This window comes from Lynx rufus, unplaced genomic scaffold (genome assembly GCF_022079265.1).
Source record: "Lynx rufus isolate CCGP_SWC_20201006 ecotype Redwood Valley unplaced genomic scaffold, mLynRuf1.p SCAF_3, whole genome shotgun sequence".
Taxonomy (NCBI): domain Eukaryota; kingdom Metazoa; phylum Chordata; class Mammalia; order Carnivora; family Felidae; genus Lynx; species Lynx rufus.
The window spans coordinates 195693981-195720039 of record NW_025814845.1 but is presented as its reverse complement, the minus strand read 5'-3'; the positions used below and the strand labels follow the sequence as shown (position 1 = coordinate 195720039).

The following is a 26059-nucleotide window of genomic DNA, read 5'->3' as shown; positions in this document are numbered from 1 at the left end:
ACGTTGGGCTCTGTGCTGACAGCTCAGAGCCTGGAGCTGCTTTTGGTTCTGTGTCTCTCACTCTCTCCCCCTCCCATGCTCACACTCTGTCTCTGTTCTGTGTGTGTGTCCCTCTCTGTTTATTTAAACATTTTACTTCATGTTTAAAACATGAAAACAACAGACCAATAAATTTTAAAAGTAGATTAAGAAAAAGTGTTTTTCCTCTATCGGCTATGATATTTGAACACCCAGAATTCAATATGATTTCCTGTACAAAATTCACATACTGACATGAGTTCCCACTACGTGTGATGTGTATGTTTAATGCAGACTGTAAACCACCACCACCACCACCACAACAACAGCAACAACAGGCTTTACCCTGTCAGTGCCATTGGCAAACGACCAGAGATCTCCTATATGGCCCCCCTCCCCTAGGGGGAATTGAAGGATCATGCACTAACTCCCATTCAACGGTGTATTTAGTGAGTCTCGCTCCTAAGAAATACAGGTGTGACTGAGAGCATCCATCCATACCCTGACCTGAAATACCACATTGTTGCCTCGGTGTCCACGTGAGACTGATTTTCTGAGGTGTACAACCGAGGACCAAGATTGCAATGCAACTGAGCAGAAATCCCTGAGCCTCCTCCCTTGTGGAGGAGACTGTCCGATGGGGGGATGGTGGTCAACTCTGCGGAACAAGGTAGAGCTGCTTGGTGGCTCAGCAAGAAGAGGTGGAAGAAGGTTCCTTTCCCCCATTTGCTCTGCAGCCTCATGGGAGGGGGATTGTTCAGGGAACCTCATCTAATGAACATGGGCCAGGAAGGCTCCACCCACCCGTCTCCAGAGACATAAGCATTTAGTTGCTCCTTGCCATTGCCAGGCAATTAGCCAACGTTCACATGAACATGTGGAGACTTTACAAAATATATTATGTATACGAGGAAACACTTTGCACAGTTATGAATTAGTGTTTCCTTCTGCTCCTCTCCTTCCGACACAAGACATTCCTGAAAAGGCTGTCTGCTCCCACGTAGAGCTAGAGTTCTTCCAGTTTCCTGGTCATTTGCCACTCCTCCGTGTGGAAGCACTGAGATTGTTTCAAACTCCTTCCCCTGCCGGCGCATGTTTGGATATCACCGAGAGTCCCCACACGCACATGTTTGGGCACATGTCCTTTACCAATACACAGAGAGTAGGGAATGGGATGATGGGACCGTGAGTCCCAGGCATTTTCACAAGGACTCCCGGTGCTCTGCCTTGTTTCCACCTTCATGCCTCATTGGCCACTTCCTCTGACCCTTTCAGGCTCTGAGAGTGCCCGATGATCCTCGGTGCTGACGGAGGGGAGAAGCCTTCCAAATACCCAGCATAATCCACACCTCTCCAGTAACATCATTGCAGCCAGCCAGCCTTAAAGCTCAGGATTCTCCAGGTCAACTGGAACGCCATACCCCACGAATACAGCCAGATTCATGGTCCCTCCGCATGTCCCGATCACACCCACCTACAACACACAAAACGTGGCCTACAAGGGACTGTGAGTGAGTGAGTAGTGAGTGTGCACGTGGGCAGGCATGTATCTCAAAGCCTGTAGTGGGATCCCTGGACTGCTTCCTGAGACCTCTGTCCCTTCTTGTTCTTCCTCTTGGTAGCTCTGGCTCTGCCGGTGAGACAAGGGACTTGGTTAATGGCCGTTGCCCTCTGAGGTGGGATGTCCCTGGCTGAACTGTTGAGCCGGTGGATGTTTGGTTCACGGTGATCCTTTCCCATCTCGTCTCTGTATTTGGACTGGTGAATTAGGACTGCGTCGGGGGGAAGAGCAAATTCTAGTTTCCTGAGGTTGAGTTCAGACTTGGGACGGTGGCTTTCTTGGAGCAATCTCCACTGGTCTAACGTGATTGCTGGCAGTGGTGTCTCTTCCCCGTGATCCTCCAATTGTGGCACCTCGATGTTGGGGTCGGTTTCAGGCCCCCCTTGGGCCGCAGCCGTGCCTGCGTGGTCAGCCTGGAGGGATGTGGATTCCCCAGCACCTGGCTCACTCGCACGGTCTCTTTCCGATTCACTCTTCTGGACGTAAAAGAGGACATAGGCGTGTTGGCTCAGGGCAGACGTCGCGTCACTGGCGGTCACCTTCGCATCATCCATCTTGTACCACTGGCCGTTCCCAGCTTTGATGTAACAGAAGTAATGTCCGCTGTGACAATTCCAGCCCGCGTGCACCAGCACGGCATAGAGCACATAAGTCAGCGACCCCCCGTTCTGCCCAGACACGTAGCGTCGCATGTCAAGGCGCTCAGGATATTGCACTTCCTTAGCCAGTTTGCTGCCCGTGACATGGCAGAATCGTTTCAATACCAGCATCAGGACCTTGGAGCAAGTGTGCAAAGTCAACGTCTTGGAAGCAGGTACCTTGTCGAGACAAGTACTACAGCGATAGGCATTTTCACCATCCAACTGTTCGGGCTTCACCAAGTGTTGCAAAGCTTGGCTCACACTCTGAGCTGCCCTGATGTCCAGGCTAATGTCCAGGTAAGGGTCCAAAGTGCTGGAGACACCCTGGCAGTGGAGACACTGGATTTGAGACCTCCAGTACCCCCCAAAGATTTGCCGGATGAGGGTGGCGTCCTGAGCCTGAGGCTCTGAAGCCTTGTCCTCACGCAAACACGCTTGCTGCATAGCATCCAGAGTGAACATCAGAAACTCATGGGCATCCTCCTGCCTGTGTGTGTGGAAGGCCGCGAGCAGTTTTGGCGGAGGCCGGATCACGTCTCCCGGACGGCAGAGGGCCCGGGTCACGTGAGCCTGCAGAGCACACAGCACGCACAATGGCTGCCTCCCACAGCTTCGCGAGTGCTCCTGGGACAGCATGTAGCTGGCGAGGGGTGGTGTGTAGGTCAGACACTGCAGGGCCGCATTCGCATAGCACGTGTTCCCCAGGTTCTGCAGGCCAGCCCCAACCGCAGAAGGTCTCCTCCAACTCACAGGTTTCTCTGCGGGGGGCAGACCTGTCGACGTGGGAGCCCAACCGTTAGGCAGGTCGCAGGGTGTGTGCGATGACGGTGCCGGCTTCTCAGGCAGAGTGGGTCCTCCGTGGCCTTCAGCACCACCCGTATTTGATCCGCTAGGTTTGAGGTTTGGAAAGACATGGAACTGAGTCTCCTCTCGGCAGTGGGAAGAGGGCGTCTCCATGTCTCCTGAAACGTGGAGCCTCACGTTGCAGAGCGATGCTTCTCTCAGGAGGCCAGTCTCAGAATGATGGCTGTGGCCCTCTCCTCAGCCCTCGTAAAGCTCGCCCCACCCACCTGACTAGGACCACGTCATCCAATCAGCTACCAGCTGCAGTTGGATGAAGGGTCTTAGGGTGTGGTCACTCTTCTGCAGACAGACGACTCAGCCCAGCCTTCCTCCTGCCCCTCCCTCCTCAAGAGGCACACACACACACGTTTCACCACTTTCTCCACCTCCCTCATTTCCATTGCTCCCTCTCTGGACACACGGACTTGAGCATTTCCAACCTAGAGGGAATCCTTTTTTGAGTATCCACTTTGCTCTTAGATAACACAAAGTGTCGAGGAATGACGGCCATGAATTTTTTAGGCTATGGAGATCATTGCACCAATTGAGCTCTGGTATCATGTAGGATCACCTCCTCTCCGTCAGCCAGAATGTATGTGACACCAGCAAATTATTCTGGAATGATTACTGTCCATGGATTTGATTCTAACACTCCTGAACTGTCTCCATGGGATCTGTGTATACAACTATCATGAAGGTCCTTTGCAACATGTCTGTCTCCCAAGGGGTGGCCGAGAAATTGTCCCAAGAAATATCCTTTGCCTGGTTTCGGGCTTTGTAAATGCTTTCTTCATTTTGTAGCTCCCTTCCCAATAGGAGAACAAATCCTAAACCCATCATTTGCCAAATTGTCACTGGTATTACTAGCAAATCACATAGCAAGGTAGGTATAGGTTCCCGTGGTTCAGGACATGTTTGTTGTGGATTTGTGACGTTTATAGACGGTTTGACATTGGAATTTAGACATGCATGGACCGATGTCCCCTCGTGGAAACCGTGGCTTTAATGTGTCAGTATCTCTAGACCAGATTTCAGAACTGACCAGGTCTGCCGACATTGTGATTTCTTCTCTAATGTTTGTTTGTTTTTCACTTTTAACATGTTAATTGATTTATTTTGAGAGAGACAGAGAGAGACAGAGAGAGACAGAGAGAGGCAGAGAGCGAGAGAGAGCGCTCATGTGGACAAGCCAGGGAGAGACAGAGAGAGAGGGAGAGAGGATCCTCAATGAAACAGTCACCTCCTCGGGGTCACCGACTGGGAGGAAAAGGCTGCGAGCACGTGAGGTGTCTCCCTCAGGTGAGGGGAAGGAAAGGGGCAAGGGGCCAAGGAGGACACCCAATGGGATGCACAAAAGGAGTCTTCAGACTCTTGTGACCACAGCCTCAAGACACGGCCCTCTCCCTGCCTGGTGCCCGCCAGCCCCACCCACGGCTTCCGTCAGCCTCTGCCTGGCCTCACTGCATGGGACCGGACCACGGCCCCACCCTTACCCGCAGCATCCTTACCCCTGCCACACCCATGCCCACACCTCATCCCAATGCTCTCCGCCCTCAGTTGGCCCGGCCTCACGTCCAGGCCGTGCTCCACCGGGCCAGCCTGGCGCCTGCCACTCTCAGGACCACACCCCAAGGAGAATCTACCAGAGAGTGGGCAGAGGAGGGGGGCGAGCCAGGCCAGGGCACAAGCACACCTTTCCCTGTTCTTCAAATATCCGTTGGCAGGCGCCAAGTTTGGACCTGTTTCTGCAAGGAATCATCTCTCCCTTTGGTTGTCATCTCCTCCTAGAAAACCGGTTGTGTTTTCACTGGACGGTGTTAGCTGCTAGGAACTCTCACGTGACTGGTCTGAGCAAAGCAAGTTGCCCTATTGAACGTAGTGACTTGAGCCAGTCCATTCCAGACCTTCCTGGAGCAAAAAGCTGACCCCTGTCCCAAGACGAGACACCTGCTCCTGTCTGAGTGCCTGGCCCCGACAAGTCCATTCTCCCCGGGTCTGGAGCCCGCCCGTCTTCAGACTCCACGAACACCCCCTTGCTTCTGTCGCCTCAGCCCCGGCCACCTGCCACGTGGGCAAAGAGGCCTGCAGAATTGCTTCCAAAGAACCCTTTGACCACCTAATTCTCTGTCCTCTCTCATCAATCGCTCATCACTCTATGTGTCTATCTCCTAACTCTCGTGTCTCCTTCCCCTCTCTAGTATCTATCTGTGGAATGTCTTTCTCATCCTTTCCCTTGTATCTCTTCTATGCCACCCTCCTTGATGTGACTTGTGAATGAAAGTGCCTTTGAGAGACATGTGGACAGCAGCCCCTAATGCTGATTGATTTCCCACGCACATGTTCTTTCAGTTCATGGGTTTTTATGTTGGCAGACAGAGAGAGACAGACAGAGAGAGAGACAGAGAGAGAGAGAGAGAGGGACGGAGGGAGGGAGAGAGAATGTGGGGGAGGGTTAGAGAGAAAAGGAGAGAGGCAATCCCGAGGAGGGAGGGAAACTCAAAGTTCACTCTCCCCAACCCTGAGATCATGACGTGAGTCGCCGCCTCCAGGTCAGACACTTCTCTGACGGAGCCACCCAGGCATCCCGACCCTCCTCGATTTTGAATTCACCTCTAGCATTGTCTTGTTCCCAGGACACTTGGAGACACTTTATCTTGAAAGGGGAAGAGAGGCTAACCCGTGTTTCTTTGCTGCTTCTGAATACTTAGTTGTCCTCCACTAGGTGAGGATCCAAGTCCCAAGTGCACTTGGGAACAAATGCAGGATTCTACTCTAAGTGACGGGAAACTACAGTGTACACACGAAAAAGAAAACCATGCACATTCGGTCGTGTCTGAGCAAACTTTATTAGCTGTGGTAACACTACACACAACGTTGCACTATCAGGGAAAAACAAAAATGCAGACAGCATGTAAAATATTCCCCGATACGATCTGCAGAAAAATGATATCAGTGAACTGTTCTAAAACAAAAGATTGCCTCCACTTGCCCAGCCCAGACTGGAATCATTCCTCTGGCGTCCCCAAATTCAGACATTCTAAACCCACTACACATTCATTTCACAGATCCTTAACTTTACATTCGAGTGGACGACCTCTTGCTCTCCTGGCGCTGGACTTCTCATAGAATCTATTGAAACGAAAGAAACGAGACCTTGTTGATTGAGACGGAGCAGGTGAACCAGAAGGTGTAGATGCATAAAGGAAAAGTGCACCATGAGCGTCTGCACGTGGGCGCTCAACCCACTCCCCGCCCGAAGCAGGACACCAAACACGGTGTGGAGGCAAGTTTTTGTCCTTGCAGGTCTTTGGGGGAATTGCTGCTTTAGCAAAAATAGGTCACGGCCCTGCCTTGCCCGCCGCTCCGCAGTCACCTGCTCGGGGTCACAAGAGCCAGAGGACGAGTGTCCGAGGACACGAGGTGTCTCACTCCCGGTCGCTCTCCTCCGAGGACGAGGAAAGCTGCAGGTCATCGTGGAGGATGCTCCGGGAGACAGGCACACAGCCTCCCTCAGACTGGTGTGTGACGGGCGGGCCCTGGCCAGCGGGGACTGGCCTCTCGGGAGGTGGCAGACAGGGAGCTGCTATGAACCTGGAGCTCCAGCCGCCTTTGTCCAGGCGGCTGAAGACCATTCGCAGGGGCTGGCCGGGTGCCTGCGGACAGGGCGGGCACGGGGGCAAGGTGCACGCCTGGAGAGTGTCCAGGTGAGGTTGGGGGCGTGCAGGCTGGAGGCCCCTGCTGTGCACCGAGGCAGGTGTCTTCTTGGCCAGCTGGGCTGCCCCCGTGGGACCACATGCACTTCTCCTTGCTGGACGACACAGACTCTGGCGCAGCCCCACATGGGTGCTCCCTGTGCTCTTGTGGGGTGGCTGGAAGGGGCTGTAACATGGTTTCTTTCGGGGGTTCTGGCAAGGGTCGTCGGGGAGCGGGGCCCATCTCTTGCCTGGTGTCTGGATGTGGGGCTGGGGACTCGGAGCCAAACGGGTTGGAGGAGGATCAGGGCTCACCTCAGGACGCTTGGCTGGTGCCTGGGCGTGGCCAATGCCATGCGCCTTGGAGACAGCCCTGGAAGCTTCCAGGGAGGCACATCGGGGCCGGTGTTGTCTCAGCTGGACACCGAGGCCTGGATCCCGGGCAGAGCGTTGGTGTGCCGGGGCAGGCGGGGCAGGCGGGGCTGGGGTCCCCACTTGCTGGGCATCCTGTCGGCCAGCAGGCGGGAAGGTGCTCGCCGCAGGTCTCCCGAGAGGAGCAGCCGACGGGGACAGCTGTGTCGTGTCAGGCGTCCCGCTAGGAGGCTCCGCCGGGACGTACGGCGCCAGCACGGACACCCTCTTGGTGGTGTACACGGGCATCGGCCTGTGCGGATGCTGTGGGAACACACAACACACAGACAACGGCCATCAGTCCTTCCTGCCCACCAAGGACACATGCACGACAAGCACAGCAAAGAAACAGAAACGCAAACAACCGGGAGAGACGGGAAAGGAGTGTACTGACAGAGGACAAGGGCCTCCAGCTCAGCGTCGATTGGGAAGAAACACTGGGCACTAGCCCCTTGATGCTTTGATTCCACGGGAGCGACGGACCACAAAGGTTGTGCATCGTGCCTGCCTCCCGAAGTGGACAAGCACATCCATTCAGGCTTCCAGGGAAAGGACAGGCGTCCTGCAGGTGGAGGTTCGCGGCGGGGGGCGGGGGGCGGGGGGCGGGGGGGCTACTGAGTTTGGATGGCCAATGGGGCGGGTGTATGTGTCACCAGGGAAAGATGCCTGTGCCTCCCAAGAGGCCTAGGAGTGGGCACAGCGTCCCGAAATTATGTTGGCACGCCCACCCGGCACCCGGTTAGCACACATGCAAGGAATCCTGCCGGATCATGGACACCCAGCAAACGTGGCTGGAAAGGACCCGCACGGAAATCCCAATGTGGAGAATCGGGGTGGACCCCCTTCCTCAGCCAGGAGGGCCGGGAAGCCCGTCACATCCCCGTCCCCAGGAGAGAACGAGAGCAGGGACGGGGGACACTCACCCTCACATAGTCACAGCATTCTGTGGAGTCCCTCCAGGCTCGCTGCTGCCTTCCAGGGCCTATCCTGGGGAATCTCTGCAGCAGCGCCTTCCTCTGCTGGGCTTCTCGCCTGCACGACCAAGAACGGGAAGGTGAAGGAGCGGCATTTCGTGTCTTCACCTGGGGAGCGAGCGATGGGGCTTGGGCAAGATCTCCTTTCTTCATCTGCCCTCCTGGCTCCCACTCCAGCGAGCCGTCCAGGTTGGCCCAAGACGTCCTTGCGTTGAGAGCCGTGTGCGCCACTGCCTGTCACCTGCCGCCTCCCCCTGTCTCCCTACCGCAGGACACACAGCCTCGGGGACTCCCCCAGAGCAGCTCAATAGGCTCGTGACGTCCCCTGGGGGGCGGGGAGCTCCTTTCTCTGCCTCCCCCACCCCTGTGTGTGTCTGAAGACGACACAGCACCCAGTGTCCGGGTACAGAGACACAGCGACCTGAGCTGCCAGGCCACGGGCAGGCCGGAGCCGGCCGCATCCTCACCTTTGTCCCTCGTCCATGTCCCTCGCAGCCTGGTTGAGGGGCCCGGGCTTGTGCCGGTCCTGCTGCTGGCGTGGTTCCACATTCTCCTTCGGCTTCCTGGGGACAAAGGCCTGGGGGGCGAGGCACCCGTCCCAGCGCTTCATGGGGCACCTGGTGCTGGATGCGTTGTGCCCAAAGGCTCCGCAGTCCTTACACTTGAGCTGCGGACCAAGGAGGAGGGGCTCAGTGAATCAGCACCAATGACAGTCCAACTGCAAAGGTCATGACAAGGACACACTCGGGGAGCAGAGGACTGGTGTGGGTGGGCCAGGGCACATCGTGGACGGCTCGGGAGGTGCCAGGAGATGGAAGTTCCTAGGATTCTACCCGAGCCTCTGTGAGGGACGGACCGGGAGTTGGGATTGCAGGTCTCGGGCCGCGTAGAATGAGCCCCACGCCACGATGGGACAGACACCAGGCTGGACGTGACCCTACGGCCGAGGGAGCTTATCCCAATGGGCAGGCTGCTGAGATGCCAAGGCAGGCCACCGTGGGCTAGGAAAGGACGACCGACTTCCAGACACAGAGTCTTCATTCCCTCGTCGTGTGCGATCCCCGGCTTCAGAGGCATGGCTCCCCCACCCCCACCCGACCCAGCCCCTCCAACCCGCCCACTGGTTCGCCACGCCTCCAGGGCTCCACTTACCCGAGGATCCTCGTCCTCTAGCCTGGGAACCCTGGGCGCCATGGGTGCTCTCCGTTGCCTCTTCCCGTTTGGGGCTTTCAAGGGTCTGGAAGGTGCGTGCTGGGTGTGACCACCCGCCATCTGCCCCCTCTCCTTGGAGGGTCAAGTCAGCCTTGCTCGAAGATGGGTTTCTGGACTTCCTGAGGCAATGGGAAAAGGAGAGTCATTCCCACAGACACAACGACTCCTTCATGAACCTTTCTCCCCCAGCGGGCATGAGGAGGGGGCGTCACGCCCACCAGGTCAAACACGGTCCTCACCTGGGAGGTGGGACCTCTCCCTCCTGCATGTTCTACGCGCTCTCCCGTGGACCCACCCGCAGGACGGCACCCTCAGGCAAGGCCGTGGAGGTGGTCTTGCGTGACTCACCGGAGAGACTTTCGGGAAGTCTCTCCCAGCGCCCTCCGGAAGGAAAACCACACACAAAGTCCCGACCCCCATGGACACCGCAATCCACGCTACGGCGATACTCCCTGTGGCACCCAGGGTTGCATGTGCAAAGAGAAGGATGCTTGCCTCTCCAGAATGTACCTCTCCTACTTGACCCCCAGAGAAACCACCCTCAGAGACAAAGTCAAGGAAAACGTTTCGTTTCTGCTCGACTCGACTGGAAGCTTCCCCACGCAGGACCTGAATGAACCCTTTTCTTTCACGTGGCCTTTACGGGGCCCCCACGCTGAACTCACGTGTCAGCCGTGGCAAATGAGCATTTGCCGTGAAATTCGGGTGAACAAGAAAATTCCTTAGGCTCTGAGGCCCCACGGCGACATGGAGCAGGATGCTGTCACTGCTCCCACACGCCCTCACACCAGTCAGACTCTGGGGTTCGGTTCCTCTGGAAGCAGAACCTCATGTGCTCGGGAACACCGAGAGCCACGCCTTTCCTCAGTCTCTGTTCTCACAATAGTCCTCAACACTAAAGCGTCCTTCACCTGGTGAGTCGAGGCGCATCACCACCTCCATTTCCTCCCTGGCCCACTTCTGTGCCAGCTCGTGGGAGCCCCAGATCGTCCCAACGCACCTGAAACGCCAATGTGCTCCTCCTGTGTGTCAGGAGACGTCCGGAGCGGCGGGTGGCAGGCGGACTGCGGTGGAGGAGACTCAGGCGTGCCCTCGGCGTGCCCGAGGGACGGTCAGTGAGGGACACTTCCTTCCTTGCCGGACTCTTAGACCCGCCCAAGGTCACGTGACCTCTCGGGCACTTTAATCCCACGCAGCCCGTCCCCTTGGTGCTCGTCACGTCTCCACACTAGGAACGAATCCTGGAGGTTTAGCGATTGCTTGCCGTTGTAACTGGTATGCATGTATGTGGAGATAGACGTCTCAGAACACATCTTCACCCTTGGACAAAGAGACTCGTGTGTGCGTGCCTGTTGCATTCGTAAACTGGTGTTTCTCGTGGGTCTCCAGGGAAGCTTGCGGGGCCCCTGGCCTCACGTACGTTCCTGTGGTTGGGGGCCCCTTCGGCGTCCTCCGTGTCCAAGCTTCTCCCTTTCCCAACGGGAGCGGTGTGTCCATGACCTATTTGCAGTGTCCCTTCACTCCACACCCTGCCCTGCCCTCCCCGTCCCCCTTTCTGTCTCTAGGGCGGTGACTGCGCTCGCTGGGACCTTCGGAGCAATGGGATCCTGTGTCCCGTGTCCCCTGGGAACTAGCTGCCTTGGCACTTGGTCTCGTGACCCAAGTCGCTGTTGCTGACAAGTCCCTGTGTTGACGCAGGGGGCTCCCTGTGGCCGACGCCCCTCGTTTGGGGCTCTTTGTTTTTGCCCATCAACTCGGACGTTCTGTTTAGCTTTTGCTCCCATTGGGGCATGTAGGTGTGACTGCCACCATTTCTCCTGGCCTGGCCTGGCTGGCCTCAGCCACGGACACTGTGTCAGGGAGATGTCTTTGGGATCCTGAAGGGTCAGATCCAAGGGACAAGGTGCAACCCCATCGGCGGGGCATTCCTGAGTGTCATGCAAGCGAGCGCCTTTCTCCCACAGCAGTGCGAATGCTAGCGGCCCCACTGGCCGAGGTGGAGGGCCTGCGTCGGCAGTGCCGTCGGCACCCTGGATGGTTTCCCTCCTTGAACATTGGCCTGTGTTGGGCGTGTTGTGCGCTTTTCATTTGGCCTTTCCTATCTTCTCCGGGAGGCTGCTCCTGTGGCCTCTGTCCACTGCCCTCAAGGCATGGCCCTCCCCCAACCTGGTGCCCTCCAGCCCCGCCCACCACTTCCTTCAGCCTCTGCCTGGCCACCTCACTCCATGGCACCATACTACGGCCCCACCCCCTTACACGCAGCATCCTTACCCCTGCCACACCCATGCCCACACCCTTTTCCCAATGCTCTCAAACCTCCGTTGGCTTGGCCTCGCTTCCAGGCCGTGGCTCCACGGGGCCAGCCTGGCGCCGGCCACTCTCGGGACCACTCCCCAGGGAGAATCCCCCAGATAGTGGGCGGTGGAGGGGGCGAGCGAGGCCAGGGCACAAGCACACCTTTCCCTGTTCTTCAAATATCCGTTGGCCCCCTCCCTGCTTGGTTTTGTACCCCTCCCTGTTTTTATAGTATTTTTCCTTCCCTTCCCTGATGCTCATCTGTTTTGCACCTTAGAGCCTTCATATGAGTGAAGTCATATGCTAGTTGTCTTTCTCTGACTAATTTCGCTGAGGAGAATACCCTCTACTTCTAGCCACATCGTTGCGAATGGCACCCTGTCTTTCCTTTCGATCGCCACGTAATGTTCCACTGTATATATATGTGCCACCTCTTCTTTTTCCATTCCATGCATCTATGGCCATTCGGGCTCTTTCCATACTTTGGCTATCGTTGGGAGTGCTGCTAGAAGCTTTTGGGGGCGTTTGGGTGCAGGTGCCCCTTCGAGACAGCACACCCATATCCCTTGCATAAATACCTAGGCGTGCAATCGCTGGCTCATAGGGTCGCTGCGCTTTCAACGTTTTGAGGAACCTCCATACTGTTTTCCAGAGTGGCGGCGCCAGTTTGCCTTCCCACCAGCAGTGCAAGAGAGATCCTGTTGCTCCGCACCCTCGCCAACATCGGTTGTTGCCTGAGTTGTTAATGTTAGCCATTATGACACGTGTGAAGTGGTAGCTCATTGCGATCTGGAGACGGATTTCCCTGATGATGAGTGAGGTTGAGCATTTTTTCATGTGTCAGTTGACCATCTGGATGTCTTCTTGGAGAAGTGTCTATTCATGACTTTTGCCCATTTCTTCACTGGATTCCTTGGTTTTTGGCTGTTGAGTGTGATCAGTTCTTTATCGATTTGTATACGGAGCCTTTCTCCGATGTGTCGTTCGCAAATATCTTCTACCATTGATGATTTAGCTGATTTGTTAGTGTAGCTGATCTGTTTCCTTCACGGTGCAGAAGAGTTTTCTTTTGATGAGTTCTCAATAGGTCGTTTTTCCTTTTGTTTCCCTTGCCTCCGGAGACGGAGACGTGTTGAGTAAGAAGTTGCTGTGGCCCAGATCACAGAGGCTTTTGCCTGCTTTCTCCTCAAGGGTTTTGATGGCTTCCTGTCTTACACTTAGGACGTTCCTCCCTTTTGAGTTTCTGTATGTGTACGGTGTAAGAAAGTGGTGCGGGTTCCTTTTTCCGCATGTCGCTGTCCAGTTTTCCCAGCACCACTTGTTGAAGAGACTGGCTTTATCCCATTGGATATTCTTTCCTGCTTTGTCAAGGAATCGTTGGCCATCCATTTGTGGGTGCGTTTCTGTTCTCTTGAGCTGAGTGTCCGTTTTTGTGCCAGTACCATACTGTCTTGATGATTACAGCTGTGTAATTACAGCTCGACGTCTGCGATTGTGATGCATCCAGCTTTCCTTTCTTTTTCAACAGAGCTTTGGCTCTTCAGGGCCTTTTCTGGGTCCATACAAATTCTAGTATTGTCTGTCCCAGCTCTGTGAGGAGTGCTGGTGTTCTTTGGATAGGTGTTGCTTTGAGTATGTAGATTGCTTTGGGTGGTAGTGACATTTTACCCATATTTCGTCCTCCCAACCAGGAGCGTGGAATATTTTTCCATTGTGTTTTCTGTCTTCTAAAATTTCATGTAGTTTTCAGTGTATCGATTTTTCATCTCTTTGGTTACATTCATTCGTAGGTATTTTGTGATTTTGGGTGCAATTGTCAATGGGACCGATGCTTGATTTTTCTTCCTGTTGCTTCGTCATTGGCGTATGGGAATGCAGCCCGTTTCTGTGCGTTGATTTCACATCCTGCAACTTTGCTGAAGTCATGGATCAGTTCTAGCAGTTTTTGGTGGAATCTTTTGGGTTTTCCATACAGAGTATCATGTCCTCCGCCAAGAGGGAACGTTTGACCTCTCCCGGCCCATTTGGAGGCCTTTGAGTCCTTTGTGTTGTCTGATGGCTGAGGCTAAGGCTTCCAATGCGATGGTGAATAACAGTGGCAAGAGTGGACCTCCCTGTGTGGTCCCTGTCCTTAGGGAGAAAGCTCTCAGGTTTTCCCCATGGGGGATGATACGCGCATTGGGTCTTTCGCATATGACTTCTATGATCCTTCTAGCCCTACGTCCTTGAGGGTTTGTGTCAAGATAGGATGTTGTATTTTGTCCCATGCTTTCTCCGCATCGATTGAGAGGATCGTGTGGTTCTTGTCCTTTCTTTTCTTAGATGTGATGAATCACATTGACTGTTTTGTGCATATTGAACCAGATCTGCATCCCAGGTAGAGATCCCAGCTGGTCGTGGCGAATCGTTTTTTGGATATATTGTTGGATCCGATCGGCTAATAACTCGTTGAGGAGTTTCGCATCCATGTTCATCAGGGAAATGGGTCCATCGTTCTCCTTTGTCGTGGGGTCTCTGTCTCGATTTGGAATCAAGGAAACGCTGGCTCCGTAGAAAGAGCTTGGAAGTTTTCCTTCCGTTTCTCTCTTTTGGAGCAGCTTCAAGGGAATAGATGTGAACTCTTCTCTAAACGTTTGGGAGAATTCCCCTGGAAAGCCATGTGGCCCTGGACTCTGTATTCTCCTTTTCGTGGGGGTGGGGGGAGGGGGATATTTTTGATTCCTAAGTCATTTTCTTTACTTGTTTTGGTCTGTTCAAATTTTCTTTCTTCCTGTTTCAGTTTGGGTAGTTTATACGTTTCTTGGGATTTGTCCATTTCTCCCAGATTGCCCATTTTATTGGTGTATAATTGCTCACAACGTTCTCGTAGTACTGTTTGTATTTCTGCTGTGTTGGTTGTGGTCTCTCCTGTTTCGTTCTTGATTTCCTTTATTCGGGTCCTTTCCTTTTTCTTTTTGAGCAAACTGGCTAGGGATTGATCAGTTTTGTGAATTCTTTCAACGAATCAGCTCTGGTTTCATGGATCCGTTCTGGTGTTGTTGCTGTTTGTTTTCTTTTTGTACTTGTTTTTGTGTTTGTGTTTTGTTTTTTTGGTTTCCATAGCATTGATTTCCGCTCTAATCTGCATTATATCCTGTCTCTGCTGGTTTGGGGTTTTCTTTGCTGTTCTTTTTCCAACTCTTTAAGGTGAACGGTTAGATTGTGTCTCTGAGCCGTTTCTTCTTTCTTTCGGAAGGCCTGGATTGCTATAGACTTCCCTCGAATGACCCCCTTTGCTGCGTCCCAGAGCTTTTGGCCTGTGGTGTTACCGTTTTCCTTGGCTTCCGTGGACTGTTTAATTTCCTCTTTAACTTCTCGGTTAGCCCATTCACTCTTAAGTAGGGTGTTCTTTAGTCTCCAAGTATTTGTTCCACGGCCACCTTGTTTCTTGTCGTGATTTCGAGTTTCATAGCATTGTGGTCTGAGAATATGCACGATATGATCTCGATCTTTTTGTCCCTGTTGAGGGCTGATTTGTGTCCCAGTATGTGATCTATTGTGGAGGATGTTCCGTGTGCACTGGAGAAGAAGGTCTATTTGCCTGCTTTAGGATGAAATGTTCTGACTATATCTGTCAAGTCCATCTGGTCCAGTGTGTCATTCAAAACCATTGCTTCCTTGTTGAGTGTCGGTTTAGTTGAGCTGTCCGTTGCTGTAAGTGGGGTGTTGAGGTTCCCTCCTAGTATGGCATCATTCTCAATGAGTGTCTTTATGTGTGTGATGACTTGATGTATGTATTTGGGCGCACCCCGTTTGGTGCATAAATGTTCACAATCGTGAGGTCTTCTTGGTGGACAGACCCAATGATTATGATATAACGCCCTTCTACGTGTCTCGTTAGAGTCTTTATTTTAAAGTCTAGATTGTCCGATATGAGTATGGCTACTCCTGCTTTCTTTTGTCAACCATGAGCATGAGAGATGGTGTTCCATCCCCTTGCTTTCAATCTGAAGGCGTCTTTAGATCTAAAGTGGGTCCCTTGTAAGCAGCGTATGGATGACCTTCTTTTCTCACCCATTCTGTTCCCCTATGTGTTTCGATTGGAGCATTGAGTCCATTGACGTTTCGAGTGAGTACTGAACGGTATGAAGTTATTGCCATTGTGTTGCTTGTAGAGTTGGAGTTTCTGGGGGTGTTCGCCGATCCTTGCCAGTGTTTTCTGCCTGTGGTCTGTTTTTTCCTTTAAGTCCTTTGCCCCCTGGGAGAGTCTGCCTTCAAATGTCTTGCAGGGCTGGTTGAGTGGTCAGGAACTCCTTTAATTTTTGCTTGGGAAACTTTCCGTCTCTACTTCTATTTGGAATGACAGCTTTGCTGGACAAATACGTTTTGGCCGCATCCTTTCAGGATTCAGTGCGATGAATATATCCTGCCACTCATTTCTGGGCTGCCAGGTTTCTGTGGATAGGTCTGCTGCAAATGTGGTCAGTCGTCCCTTGTAGGGGAAGGACTTTTGTTTCCTTTGCTGCTTTCATGATTCTTTCCTCGCCTGAGTATTTTGTGAAGTCGACTAGGCTCTGCCTTGTGGATGGTTGGACGTTGTTGAATCTAATGGGAGTCTTCTGTGCTTCCTGGATTTTGTGTGTCTTTCCCAGGTTAGGAAAGTTTTCTGCTGTGATGTGCTCACATAACCCTTCTACCCCCTTGTCTCTCTCTCTTCGTCTTCTGGGACCCCTATGATTGTGATGTGATTCCTTTTCAATGAGTCGCTGAGTTCCCGAATTCTTAAACCCCGCTCTTTTGCTTTAGTCTCCCTCTTTCCTTCTGCTTCGTTATTCTCCATTGCTTTGTCCCCTCTATCGCTGGTTCCCTGCTCGGCCTTATCATCCTTGCCGCTGTGGCATCTGTTCCAGATCGCAGCTCGCTTTTAGCATTGTCTATTGCATCCTGGCTAGCTTTTACTTCTTTTATCCCCACAGAAAGGCATTCTCATCTACTTTCGACCCCAGCTGGCATTTTTATCATCGTGATTCTAAATTCTGGTTCAAACGTTCTGCTCGTATCTGTGTTGGTTAAGGGCCTGGCTGTCCTTTCTTCCTGCTCTTTCTGTTGGGGTGAATCCCTTGGCTTCGTCATTTTGGAGGAAGGAAAGGAATGAATAAGATAAAAGAATTCAAAATTTAAAAATAAGAAACAACACACACACACACACAAATCACACAAAGGATGCTAGGTCCTAGGTGAGTTTTGGTCTGGTTGTTGAAATGGGCTTGAGAGATTAGAGGAAAAAGGGAAAGCACATAAAAAAAGGAAACCGTTTGAACATTTGGAAAAAAGAATACAGTGAAATAGGATAAAATGAAATGAGGGAATTCAAATAGAATTGGACACATTTACAAAAAATTAAACGAATATAGTCGAAAAAAGTTCAAGGAAATTATTTTAAACCATGGGAAATAACAACATATTTTTTCTCTTTCTGTCTTCATGAAAAAGAAAAGAAATGGAAAAGAAAAGAAAAGAGATGGACCCGCGAACAGACTGAAATACAGATTGAAGTTACATTGTTGTCCCCTAGAAGTCAAAGGATGAAGCACTTTGGAGTCCATACACTACCAAGTGGCGGAGACACTTGGGTTCCTGAAGAGCCAGGTTGGCCCAGTTGGGCGGTGCTAAGTGTCACGGCTGTGTTCTCCACTAGATGGCGCAGCTAGCCTACAAGCGCGGATTGCTGGGGCGCTTGGAGGTGCATATGCGCATGCGCGGGAGCGGAGACCTCGGCGTCGCTCAGGTGCCCAGTCTGTAGTATCTGAACTCGGCTGTCTGCGATCAGCAATCCTACCCCCGTCCTTTGTCTCCGGCCTCTGTCCACTCGCCGCTTTGACACTGTCCGTGGCCCAGCCGTCAGGTTGCCAGGAGACACCTCCCTCCTGGGATTTACCTCCCAGGCGGCTGTGTTTCCCGACCCCTCACTTCTGAGGGCCTGAGCAGGCTGAGACCTGCTCAGATCCTCTGCGTCAGGGTCTCAGCGAGCAGTGGCCGGGTGCCGGCCGCACCCAGGAACGTTGGCAACACCGTGCCGCTGCCGATGCCCAGAGACTGCGGCTGGGTGCCAGCCTGCGCCCGAGAACGTTCACGCGATGGTGGAGCAGCAGCGTTTCGAGGCTTACGGACAATCACCACACACTTCTGGTACCGGGCTTCCCCCTTAACGACCTTGTTCCAGCACCAGCGAATGTGGCTGTTGTCCGGGGTCTGCTGGCACCTCTGGGGTCGGCTGGGGTGGCCACACACACTCGACCTCGTGTCCTCGCAGCAGGGGAACCGCTTTTCTCCGTGTGGTTCCAGACACCCCTCCTCCACACCCCCAGTCTTCACTCTGCTCTCGGGGATTCGCCCTTCCGACCAGAGCACCGCCAGGTATCAGATGCGGAGTTTCGCACTCTGCCCTCCCCCTGTTTGTACCGTCTTCATGGAATTTAAACCCGCTCCTTCCTCCTTCCTCCCGTTTTGGTTCAGTGCCTGTGGCTCTTTCCACATTTCCACTTTCTCCCCAGCTGCTTTTGGCGGGGGGAGGGGAGGGCGAGGGGATTGCTTTCCCCATATTCTGCCCCTGTCTCCTCCGTCCTCTCTCTGCAGGCAAAAACAGCTCCCTGCCCTCTGTGGCTTCTCTCTTCCCCAGTTCACCTCTCTGCGCCGCGTCCCCACTGAGTTCTGGGGTTCAGGTTGGGCAACCTGTGGCGTGAATCCTCAGATCAGTTTTCCAGGTGTGCAGGATGCTTTTGTGTTGATGTGGCTGCATTTTATGGATGCAAGACGCAAAAAAAACTTCCATGCTCTTCTGCCATCTTGGCCCCTCCCCCCACACTGCCTTTTCTGGATCGTCATGAATACGCTTACGAATTGCAGGGTGACAGCTCTGAATTAAGCTTTCCGTGACAAATCCAGATTAGGCTGGCTGGATTTGGCGAGACCAAATAACGCTGTTCCTATTGCCGTGATTGCTCCCACATCACCGCACGTGAGGCCACCTCCTGGTTTTCCCCTATGCAATCTTCTTTGCTCATTGTCAACAGTTTTTAAAATTGAATGTCTTGACTTAACTGGATTTATGTTTTATTTATGTTTAACTGGAATGTCTGGAAAATAGATCGTCACCAGTGGCCCGAGCAGCTCAAGGTTGTCAATTGTAGCTCAGAGTCCAGGGTCCGGCATGGCCAAAGTTAAGTCACAAGGAGGGAATCCTAGACCCACCAGACCTTCTGTAAATGTTCATGGTCGCCTTGATGCCCCACGAAATGCTCACTCTGCAGTGCGAGGCACGGAGGCTCCGACCTGCCAGCCTGAGCAAGTGCCCAATGCCAGGTCCTCCTGGGAGTCTAGGCAATGCCCGTGCTGGCCAGCGGCGCCCCCTGCTGGACAGAGAGCAGTGTGGCAAGACTCCCTCTTGTGACCTCCCCCACGGATTGCAGAGCCAGGGGTGTGGACTTCATCATGTGTGGGTGGAACACGTGACACACGGCCACCCAGGAAGAGCTGGTCATAGGCATCTGGGGAGCTGACTGGATGCTTATGGAGGCCGTCTTGAGATCCAGATCAAATATTGTCCGTGTGTGCGTGTGTGTGTGTGTGTGTGTGTGAGTGATATACAGGTTTTAATCCAGGAAGAGAAAGTTGGATCCCAAAATTTCTACAGGATGACCTAGCGTGGTTATTTTCTGTGGCTTTTCCCTTGGTGGCTCAGTTGCACATACACTGTTTGCATTTTACCCACGATTCTGCCCACTTTAGAATCAAATCCACAGGAAAGATAGATGTCACGTGTGCATGTCTTTTGAGCGCTAACATCCAGCTAGCCCTGTCGAACTCTTTCACTGCGAAAGTGCCATGTCATCACTCATCTGTGGAATGAAAAACAAAACAGAAGAACCTAGGGCAAGCGAAGAATAAATAACATAAGATAAACTCACAGCGGGAGGCAAGCCATAGGAGACTCTTCAAAAAATTTTGGTTTCTCTTTATCTGAGAGAGAGAGAGAGAGAGAGAGAGCGCATGACCAGGGGAGTGGCGGAGAGAGGCATGCGCACAGAATCCAGAGCAGGCTCCAGGCTCTGAGCTGTCATCAGAGCGCCGGACACGGGGCTTGAAGTCTCAAACCCTGAGATCATGAGCTGACTGAATGAGAGTCCGAACAGGCTGAGACACCCACGTGCCCCAGGAGAACCCTTCAGTGTAGAGAAGAAAGTGAGGGTTGCTAGAGGGGAGGAGTGGGTGGGCTCCATTTGCAACGGGCGTTATGGAGGGCCCCTGTGGGGGTTAGCAGTGGGTGTTTCATGTAAGGGACGAAGCCCTACATTCCACCCCTGAAACCAAGACTACACTCACTGTTAACTCAATTTGATTTAAATTTGGAAAGTGGAGGGGGGACTGGGTGCCTCAGTCGGTTGAGTGTCCAACCTCAGCTCAGGTCAGGATCTCATGGTTCGTGGGGTTGAGCTCCACGTTGGGCTCTGTGCTGACAGCTCAGAGCCTGGAGCTGCTTTTGGTTCTGTGTCTCTCACTCTCTCCCCCTCCCATGCTCACACTCTGTCTCTGTTCTGTGTGTGTGTCCCTCTCTGTTTATTTAAACATTTTACTTCATGTTTAAAACATGAAAACAACAGACCAATAAACTTTAAAAGTAGATTAAGAAAAAGTATTTTTCCTCTATCGGCTATGATATTTGAACACCCAGAATTCAATATGATTTCCTGTACAAAATTCACATACTGACATGAGTTCCCACTACGTGTGATGTGTATGTTTAATGCAGACTGTAAACCACCACCACCACCACCACAACAACAGCAACAACAGGCTTTACCCTGTCAGTGCCATTGGCAAACGACCAGAGATCTCCTATATGGCCCCCCTCCCCTAGGGGGAATTGAAGGATCATGCACTAACTCCCATTCAACGGTGTATTTAGTGAGTCTCGCTCCTAAGAAATACAGGTGTGACTGAGAGCATCCATCCATACCCTGACCTGAAATGCCACATTGTTGCCTCGGTGTCCACATGAGACTGATTTTCTGAGGTGTACAACCGAGGACCAAGATTGCAATGCAACTGAGCAGAAATCCCTGAGCCTCCTCCCTTGTGGAGGAGATTGTCCGATGGGGGGATGGTGGTCAACTGTGCGGAACAAGGTAGAGCTGCTTGGTGGCTCAGCAAGAAGAGGTGGAAGAAGGTTCCTTTCCCCCATTTGCTCTGCGGCCTCATGGGAGGGGGATTGTTCAGGGAACCTCATCTAATGAACATGGGCCAGGAAGGCTCCACCCACCCGTCTCCAGAGACATAAGCATTTAGTTGCTCCTTGCCATTGCCAGGCAATTAGCCAACGTTCACATGAACATGTGGAGACTTTACAAAATATATTATGTATACGAGGAAACACTTTGCACAGTTATGAATTAGTGTTTCCTTCTGCTCCTCTCCTTCCGACACAAGACATTCCTGAAAAGGCTGTCTGCTCCCACGTAGAGCTAGAGTTCTTCCAGTTTCCTGGTCATTTGCCACTCCTCCGTGTGGAAGCACTGAGATTGTTTCAAACTCCTTCCCCTGCCGGCGCATGTTTGGATATCACCGAGAGTCCCCACACGCACATGTTTGGGCACATGTCCTTTACCAATACACAGAGAGTAGGGAATGGGATGATGGGACCGTGAGTCCCAGGCATTTTCACAAGGACTCCCGGTGCTCTGCCTTGTTTCCACCTTCATGCCTCATTGGCCACTTCCTCTGACCCTTTCAGGCTCTGAGAGTGCCCGATGATCCTCGGTGCTGACGGAGGGGAGAAGCCTTCCAAATACCCAGCATAATCCACACCTCTCCAGTAACATCATTGCAGCCAGCCAGCCTTAAAGCTCAGGATTCTCCAGGTCAACTGGAACGCCATACCCCACGAATACAGCCAGATTCATGGTCCCTCCGCATGTCCCGATCACACCCACCTACAACACACAAAACGTGGCCTACAAGGGACTGTGAGTGAGTGAGTGAGTGAGTGAGTAGTGAGTGTGCACGTGGGCAGGCATGTATCTCAAAGCCTGTAGTGGGATCCCTGGACTGCTTCCTGAGACCTCTGTCCCTTCTTGTTCTTCCTCTTGGTAGCTCTGGCTCTGCCGGTGAGACAAGGGACTCGGTTAATGGCCGTTGCCCTCTGAGGTGGGATGTCCCTGGCTGAACTGTTGAGCCGGTGGATGTTTGGTTCACGGTGATCCTTTCCCATCTCGTCTCTGTATTTGGACTGGTGAATTAGGACTGCGTCGGGGGGAAGAGCAAATTCTAGTTTCCTGAGGTTGAGTTCAGACTTGGGATGGTGGCTTTCTTGGAGCAATCTCCACTGGTCTAACGTGATTGCTGGCAGTGGTGTCTCTTCCCCGTGATCCTCCAATTGTGGCACCTCGATGTTGGGGTCGGTTTCAGGCCCCCCTTGGGCCGCAGCCGTGCCTGCGTGGTCAGCCTGGAGGGATGTGGATTCCCCAGCACCTGGCTCACTCGCACGGTCTCTTTCCGATTCACTCTTCTGGACGTAAAAGAGGACATAGGCGTGTTGGCTCAGGGCAGACGTCGCATCACTGGCGGTCACCTTCGCATCATCCATCTTGTACCACTGGCCGTTCCCAGCTTTGATGTAACAGAAGTAATGTCCGCTGTGACAATTCCAGCCCGCGTGCACCAGCACGGCATAGAGCACATAAGTCAGCGACCCCCCGTTCTGCCCAGACACGTAGCGTCGCATGTCAAGGCGCTCAGGATATTGCACTTCCTTAGCCAGTTTGCTGCCCGTGAAATGGCAGAATCGTTTCAATACCAGCATCAGGACCTTGGAGCAAGTGTGCAAAGTCAACGTCTTGGAAGCAGGTACCTTGTTTAGAGAAGTACTATGATCATAGGCATTTTCAGCATCCAACTGTTCGGGTAATTCCCGCTGTACCTCATACGATTTATTTATTTTTCTGAGGAGCATCCTTAACTATTCCAAGTCGTCCTCCAGAAGCGGAATCAACGCTTGATACCGTGGAAGCTTGTGGAACGGTATCCTTGGCACACTTCTTCCGTTGAAATTTAAAATCCCTTCTATGGCCCACCAACTGCTAATGCCAGCCTAGAAGCCCTAGAAAGTTGTCCTTGACCAACTGAACTGCCACAATGTTATTTTAGTCCAAACGGGGCCCCACAACCACTCTTTCTTCTTAGAAAAATGGGAGATGGTGTCTCCACTCATGTGAACCTCCACAGAAGCTGCTGTATGTGATCTGGATCCCTGGAACCACCATAGCTAAACATGGTGTTATAAGAATGGCTTTCTTGCCTAGCCTGAGTCTCTGGAAGTCATCTACGTCCAGGGTACACTGGTGCAGTACTCGAAGACACCTTGGAGACTGGGAGCTGCCATCCTGCACACCCCACAACTTTTGTGAGTCTTTCATAGGAATGTAGGGACCACCCTGAAGGCTGTGTCCTCCCTGTTGGTATAGGGGCGCTGTAGGTGATACCCTCCTGCAGCCCAGTCCCATCTGATCCTCTGCAAATATTTTTAAGTGACCTTGAAGGTGTGAACTGAGAAGTCTGGAGTTCCAAGGGCTGAGTGGAGAAAATGCAGAACTGGTCCCGAGCATTGGGGGCTAAAATAGTAATGACAGGTTGAGTGTCCATTTGACACTGGGATTTTTTGTGCCAGTGTGGGCATGCAGTCCTGCCTGCTTCAATGGGGACCAAACTCGTGAAAACTGGTGGCCATCCTGTTGCAAGCATACTCAGGATCCCCCTCCCCCTGCTCCCCTCCGAATCGGATTTGCATGCAGTTTTCCAATTTGTCCCAGACCCTCCTCAAGGCTGGCTTTTTTCCCCCTCTGGTTGTTCACCTTTTCCTCATGTAACAGATTTCATGTGCAGACCTAGGGCTCTAAACACAATCCATCCCATAAAGCTTGGTACAGTCACTTTGTCATATACTTAGGGGATTCTACACCCAACTTGCTTAATTATCAGTATTTCCCATATTAATAGCAGTGTAATTAATATTACTAATGATGACTATTGTAATTCTTTATTTTTATCAGTAAATTTTTTATCATGAATTATTTTTGTTGATGCCATACTACATTATATGGTCTCTCTTTTTTTTAAAGTTTGTTTCTTTATTTTGAGAGATAGAGAGAGAGAGAGAGAGAGAGAGAATGTGTGTGTGCATGAGTGGGGGAGGGGCAGAGAGAAAAGAAGAAAGAGAATCCCAAGCAGGCTCAGCACTGTCAGCGCAGAGCCCAACATGGGGCTTAATCTCACAAACCGTGAGATAATGACTTGAGCCAAAATCAAGAGTTGTACAGTTAACTGACTGAACCACCCAAGCTCCCCTATAGTCTCTCTTTTCATAAAACGGGTCAGACTTTTTGATGATGATTATAAAGGATTCTCCAGAAGACCTACAATTCACACACTCGCTTCTATGTCCCCACTGTATGAGTTAAAGTGTGTTCCTCCAGTGAGGCTCCTGAAGTATTGCATGTCCCCCTCTAGAGGCATTGACACGTCTGTGATGATATGATAGTAGAACCCTGAGCAGGACTTCCTTTGTCAGACTTATCCTCTAGAAAAATGTTTGTCTGCTTGAGATTTTTTTTTTTTTTGTATGAAGTGATGTCTTTCTGTAGAGATGGTGGACTTATCTCATATCTCTTCTCTTTCCTGATCCCTCTCCATTTCATCCAAGCTAAAAATTTCATCCAAGCTAAAAATTTGTCACCACACACAGAGTTAGATCCAGCCATCATTCATTTAACACACCTCCACACTTTTTAGAAGCATCAATTCATATTACGTTTCTGAGTTAAAATCATAGGCTAAAGATAAATTGATAAGCAAAATGTGGTCTATCCATACAATGGAGTATTATTCAGCCTTAAAAGAAAGGAAAGAAAGGAAATTCTGATGCATGTTGCAACACACATAAACCTGGAGGACATTAAACTATGTGTAATCAGGGGCGCCTGGGTGGCGCAGTCGGTTAAGCGTCCGACTTCAGCCAGGTCACGATCTCGCGGTCCGTGAGTTCGAGCCCCGCGTCAGGCTCTGGGCTGATGGCTCAGAGCCTGGAGCCTGTTTCCGATTCTGTGTCTCCCTCTCTCTCTGCCCCTCCCCCGTTCATGCTCTGTCTCTCTCTGTCCCAAAAATAAATAAACGCTGAAAAAAAAAATTAAAAAAAAAAAAACTATGTGTAATCAGGCAGTCACAAAAAGACAGATACTGTGTGATTACACTTATACGAAGTGCCTGGAATAATCAAATTCACAGAGACAGAAGGTAGAATGGTGGTCACCAGGGGACGGGGGAGGGGGAAACGGAGAGTTTGTGTATAATGGGTAGAGTTCCAGTTTAGCAAAATGAAAAGAGTTCAGGTGGTGGATGGTGCTAATGGTTGGACAACAGTACGAATGTAATATCACTGAACTGTTTAATCCAAAATTGTTAAGATTGATAATGTTACGATACATAATCTACTGAAAATAATGAAAAGAATCACAGGCTGAAATGATTTCTGGGTCCTCTGTCTGAGACACAGTTCATTCCTTAACATGATTGTTGCCATGCAAAAGTGAACCTCAAATTATTTCACTGCTTGCTCAGTGCTCAGCTAACATGTTTGTATCCTTTCTGTACCTCTTACAACAATGTCAAACTGAATGTCTTTGTCCAATATGCTTAATTAGTAGTAGGTTTATTATTTTGAGGGAGAGTCACAGGTGTTTTGCTGGTTGTGGGCTTGCTTGTGTTTTCAGCATGAATCAGTCTCTCTGGCTGCTAAACCAATTGAGCACCACATATTCCAACTCAGTGAAGAAAGATAGACTTTTCTTTTGTTTTTAATTAATTAATTAATTAATTATTTAAATTTACATCCAAATTAGCATATAGTACAACAATGATTTCAGGAGTAGATTCCTTAATGCCCCTTACCCATTGAGCCCATCCCCCCTCCCACAACCCCTCCAGCAACCCTCTGTTTGTTCTCTGTATTTAAGAGTCTCTTATGTTTTGTCCCCCTTCCTGTTTTTATATTTGTTTTGCTTACCTTCCATTATGCTCATCTGTTTTGTGTCTTAAATTCTTCATATGAGTGAAGCCATATGAGATTTGTCTTTCTCTGACTGACTTATTTCATTTAGCATAATACCCTCTAGTTTCATCCATGTAGTTGCAAATGGCAAGATTTCATTTTTGACTGCTGAGTAATACTCCATTGTGTGTATATACCACCTCTTCTTTATCCATTCATCCATCGATGGACATTTGGGCTCTTTCCATACTTTGGCTCTTGTCGATAGCGCTGTTATACACATTGGGGAGCATGTGCCTCTTCAAAACAACACACCTGTATTCCTTGGATGAATA

General features: G+C 51.5%; 3 protein-coding genes across 3 annotated transcripts; all 3 read right to left on the bottom strand.

Annotated features, from left to right (window-relative positions):
* Window positions 1-1569: 1569 nt before the first annotated feature.
* On the bottom strand, window positions 1570-3177 carry LOC124520782 (ubiquitin carboxyl-terminal hydrolase 17-like protein 6). Its single transcript, XM_047091854.1, has one exon. It carries the CDS (start codon window positions 3175-3177, stop codon window positions 1570-1572), a length of 1608 nt encoding a protein of 535 aa, XP_046947810.1.
* A 3311-nt stretch (window positions 3178-6488) lies between these two features.
* Window positions 6489-9412, bottom strand: LOC124521255 (putative protein FAM90A23P). Its single transcript, XM_047092347.1, has 4 exons — window positions 9293-9412; window positions 8608-8807; window positions 8090-8198; window positions 6489-7430 (listed from the first exon to the last, which is right to left on the bottom strand). The coding sequence occupies exons 1-4, from the start codon at window positions 9410-9412 to the stop codon at window positions 6489-6491; spliced, it is 1371 nt and encodes a 456-aa protein (XP_046948303.1).
* Window positions 9413-21704: 12292 nt separating this feature from the next.
* LOC124521254 (ubiquitin carboxyl-terminal hydrolase 17-like protein 13) lies at window positions 21705-22634 on the bottom strand. The gene has a single exon (XM_047092345.1). It carries the CDS (start codon window positions 22632-22634, stop codon window positions 21705-21707), a length of 930 nt encoding a protein of 309 aa, XP_046948301.1.
* Window positions 22635-26059: the final 3425 nt, after the last annotated feature.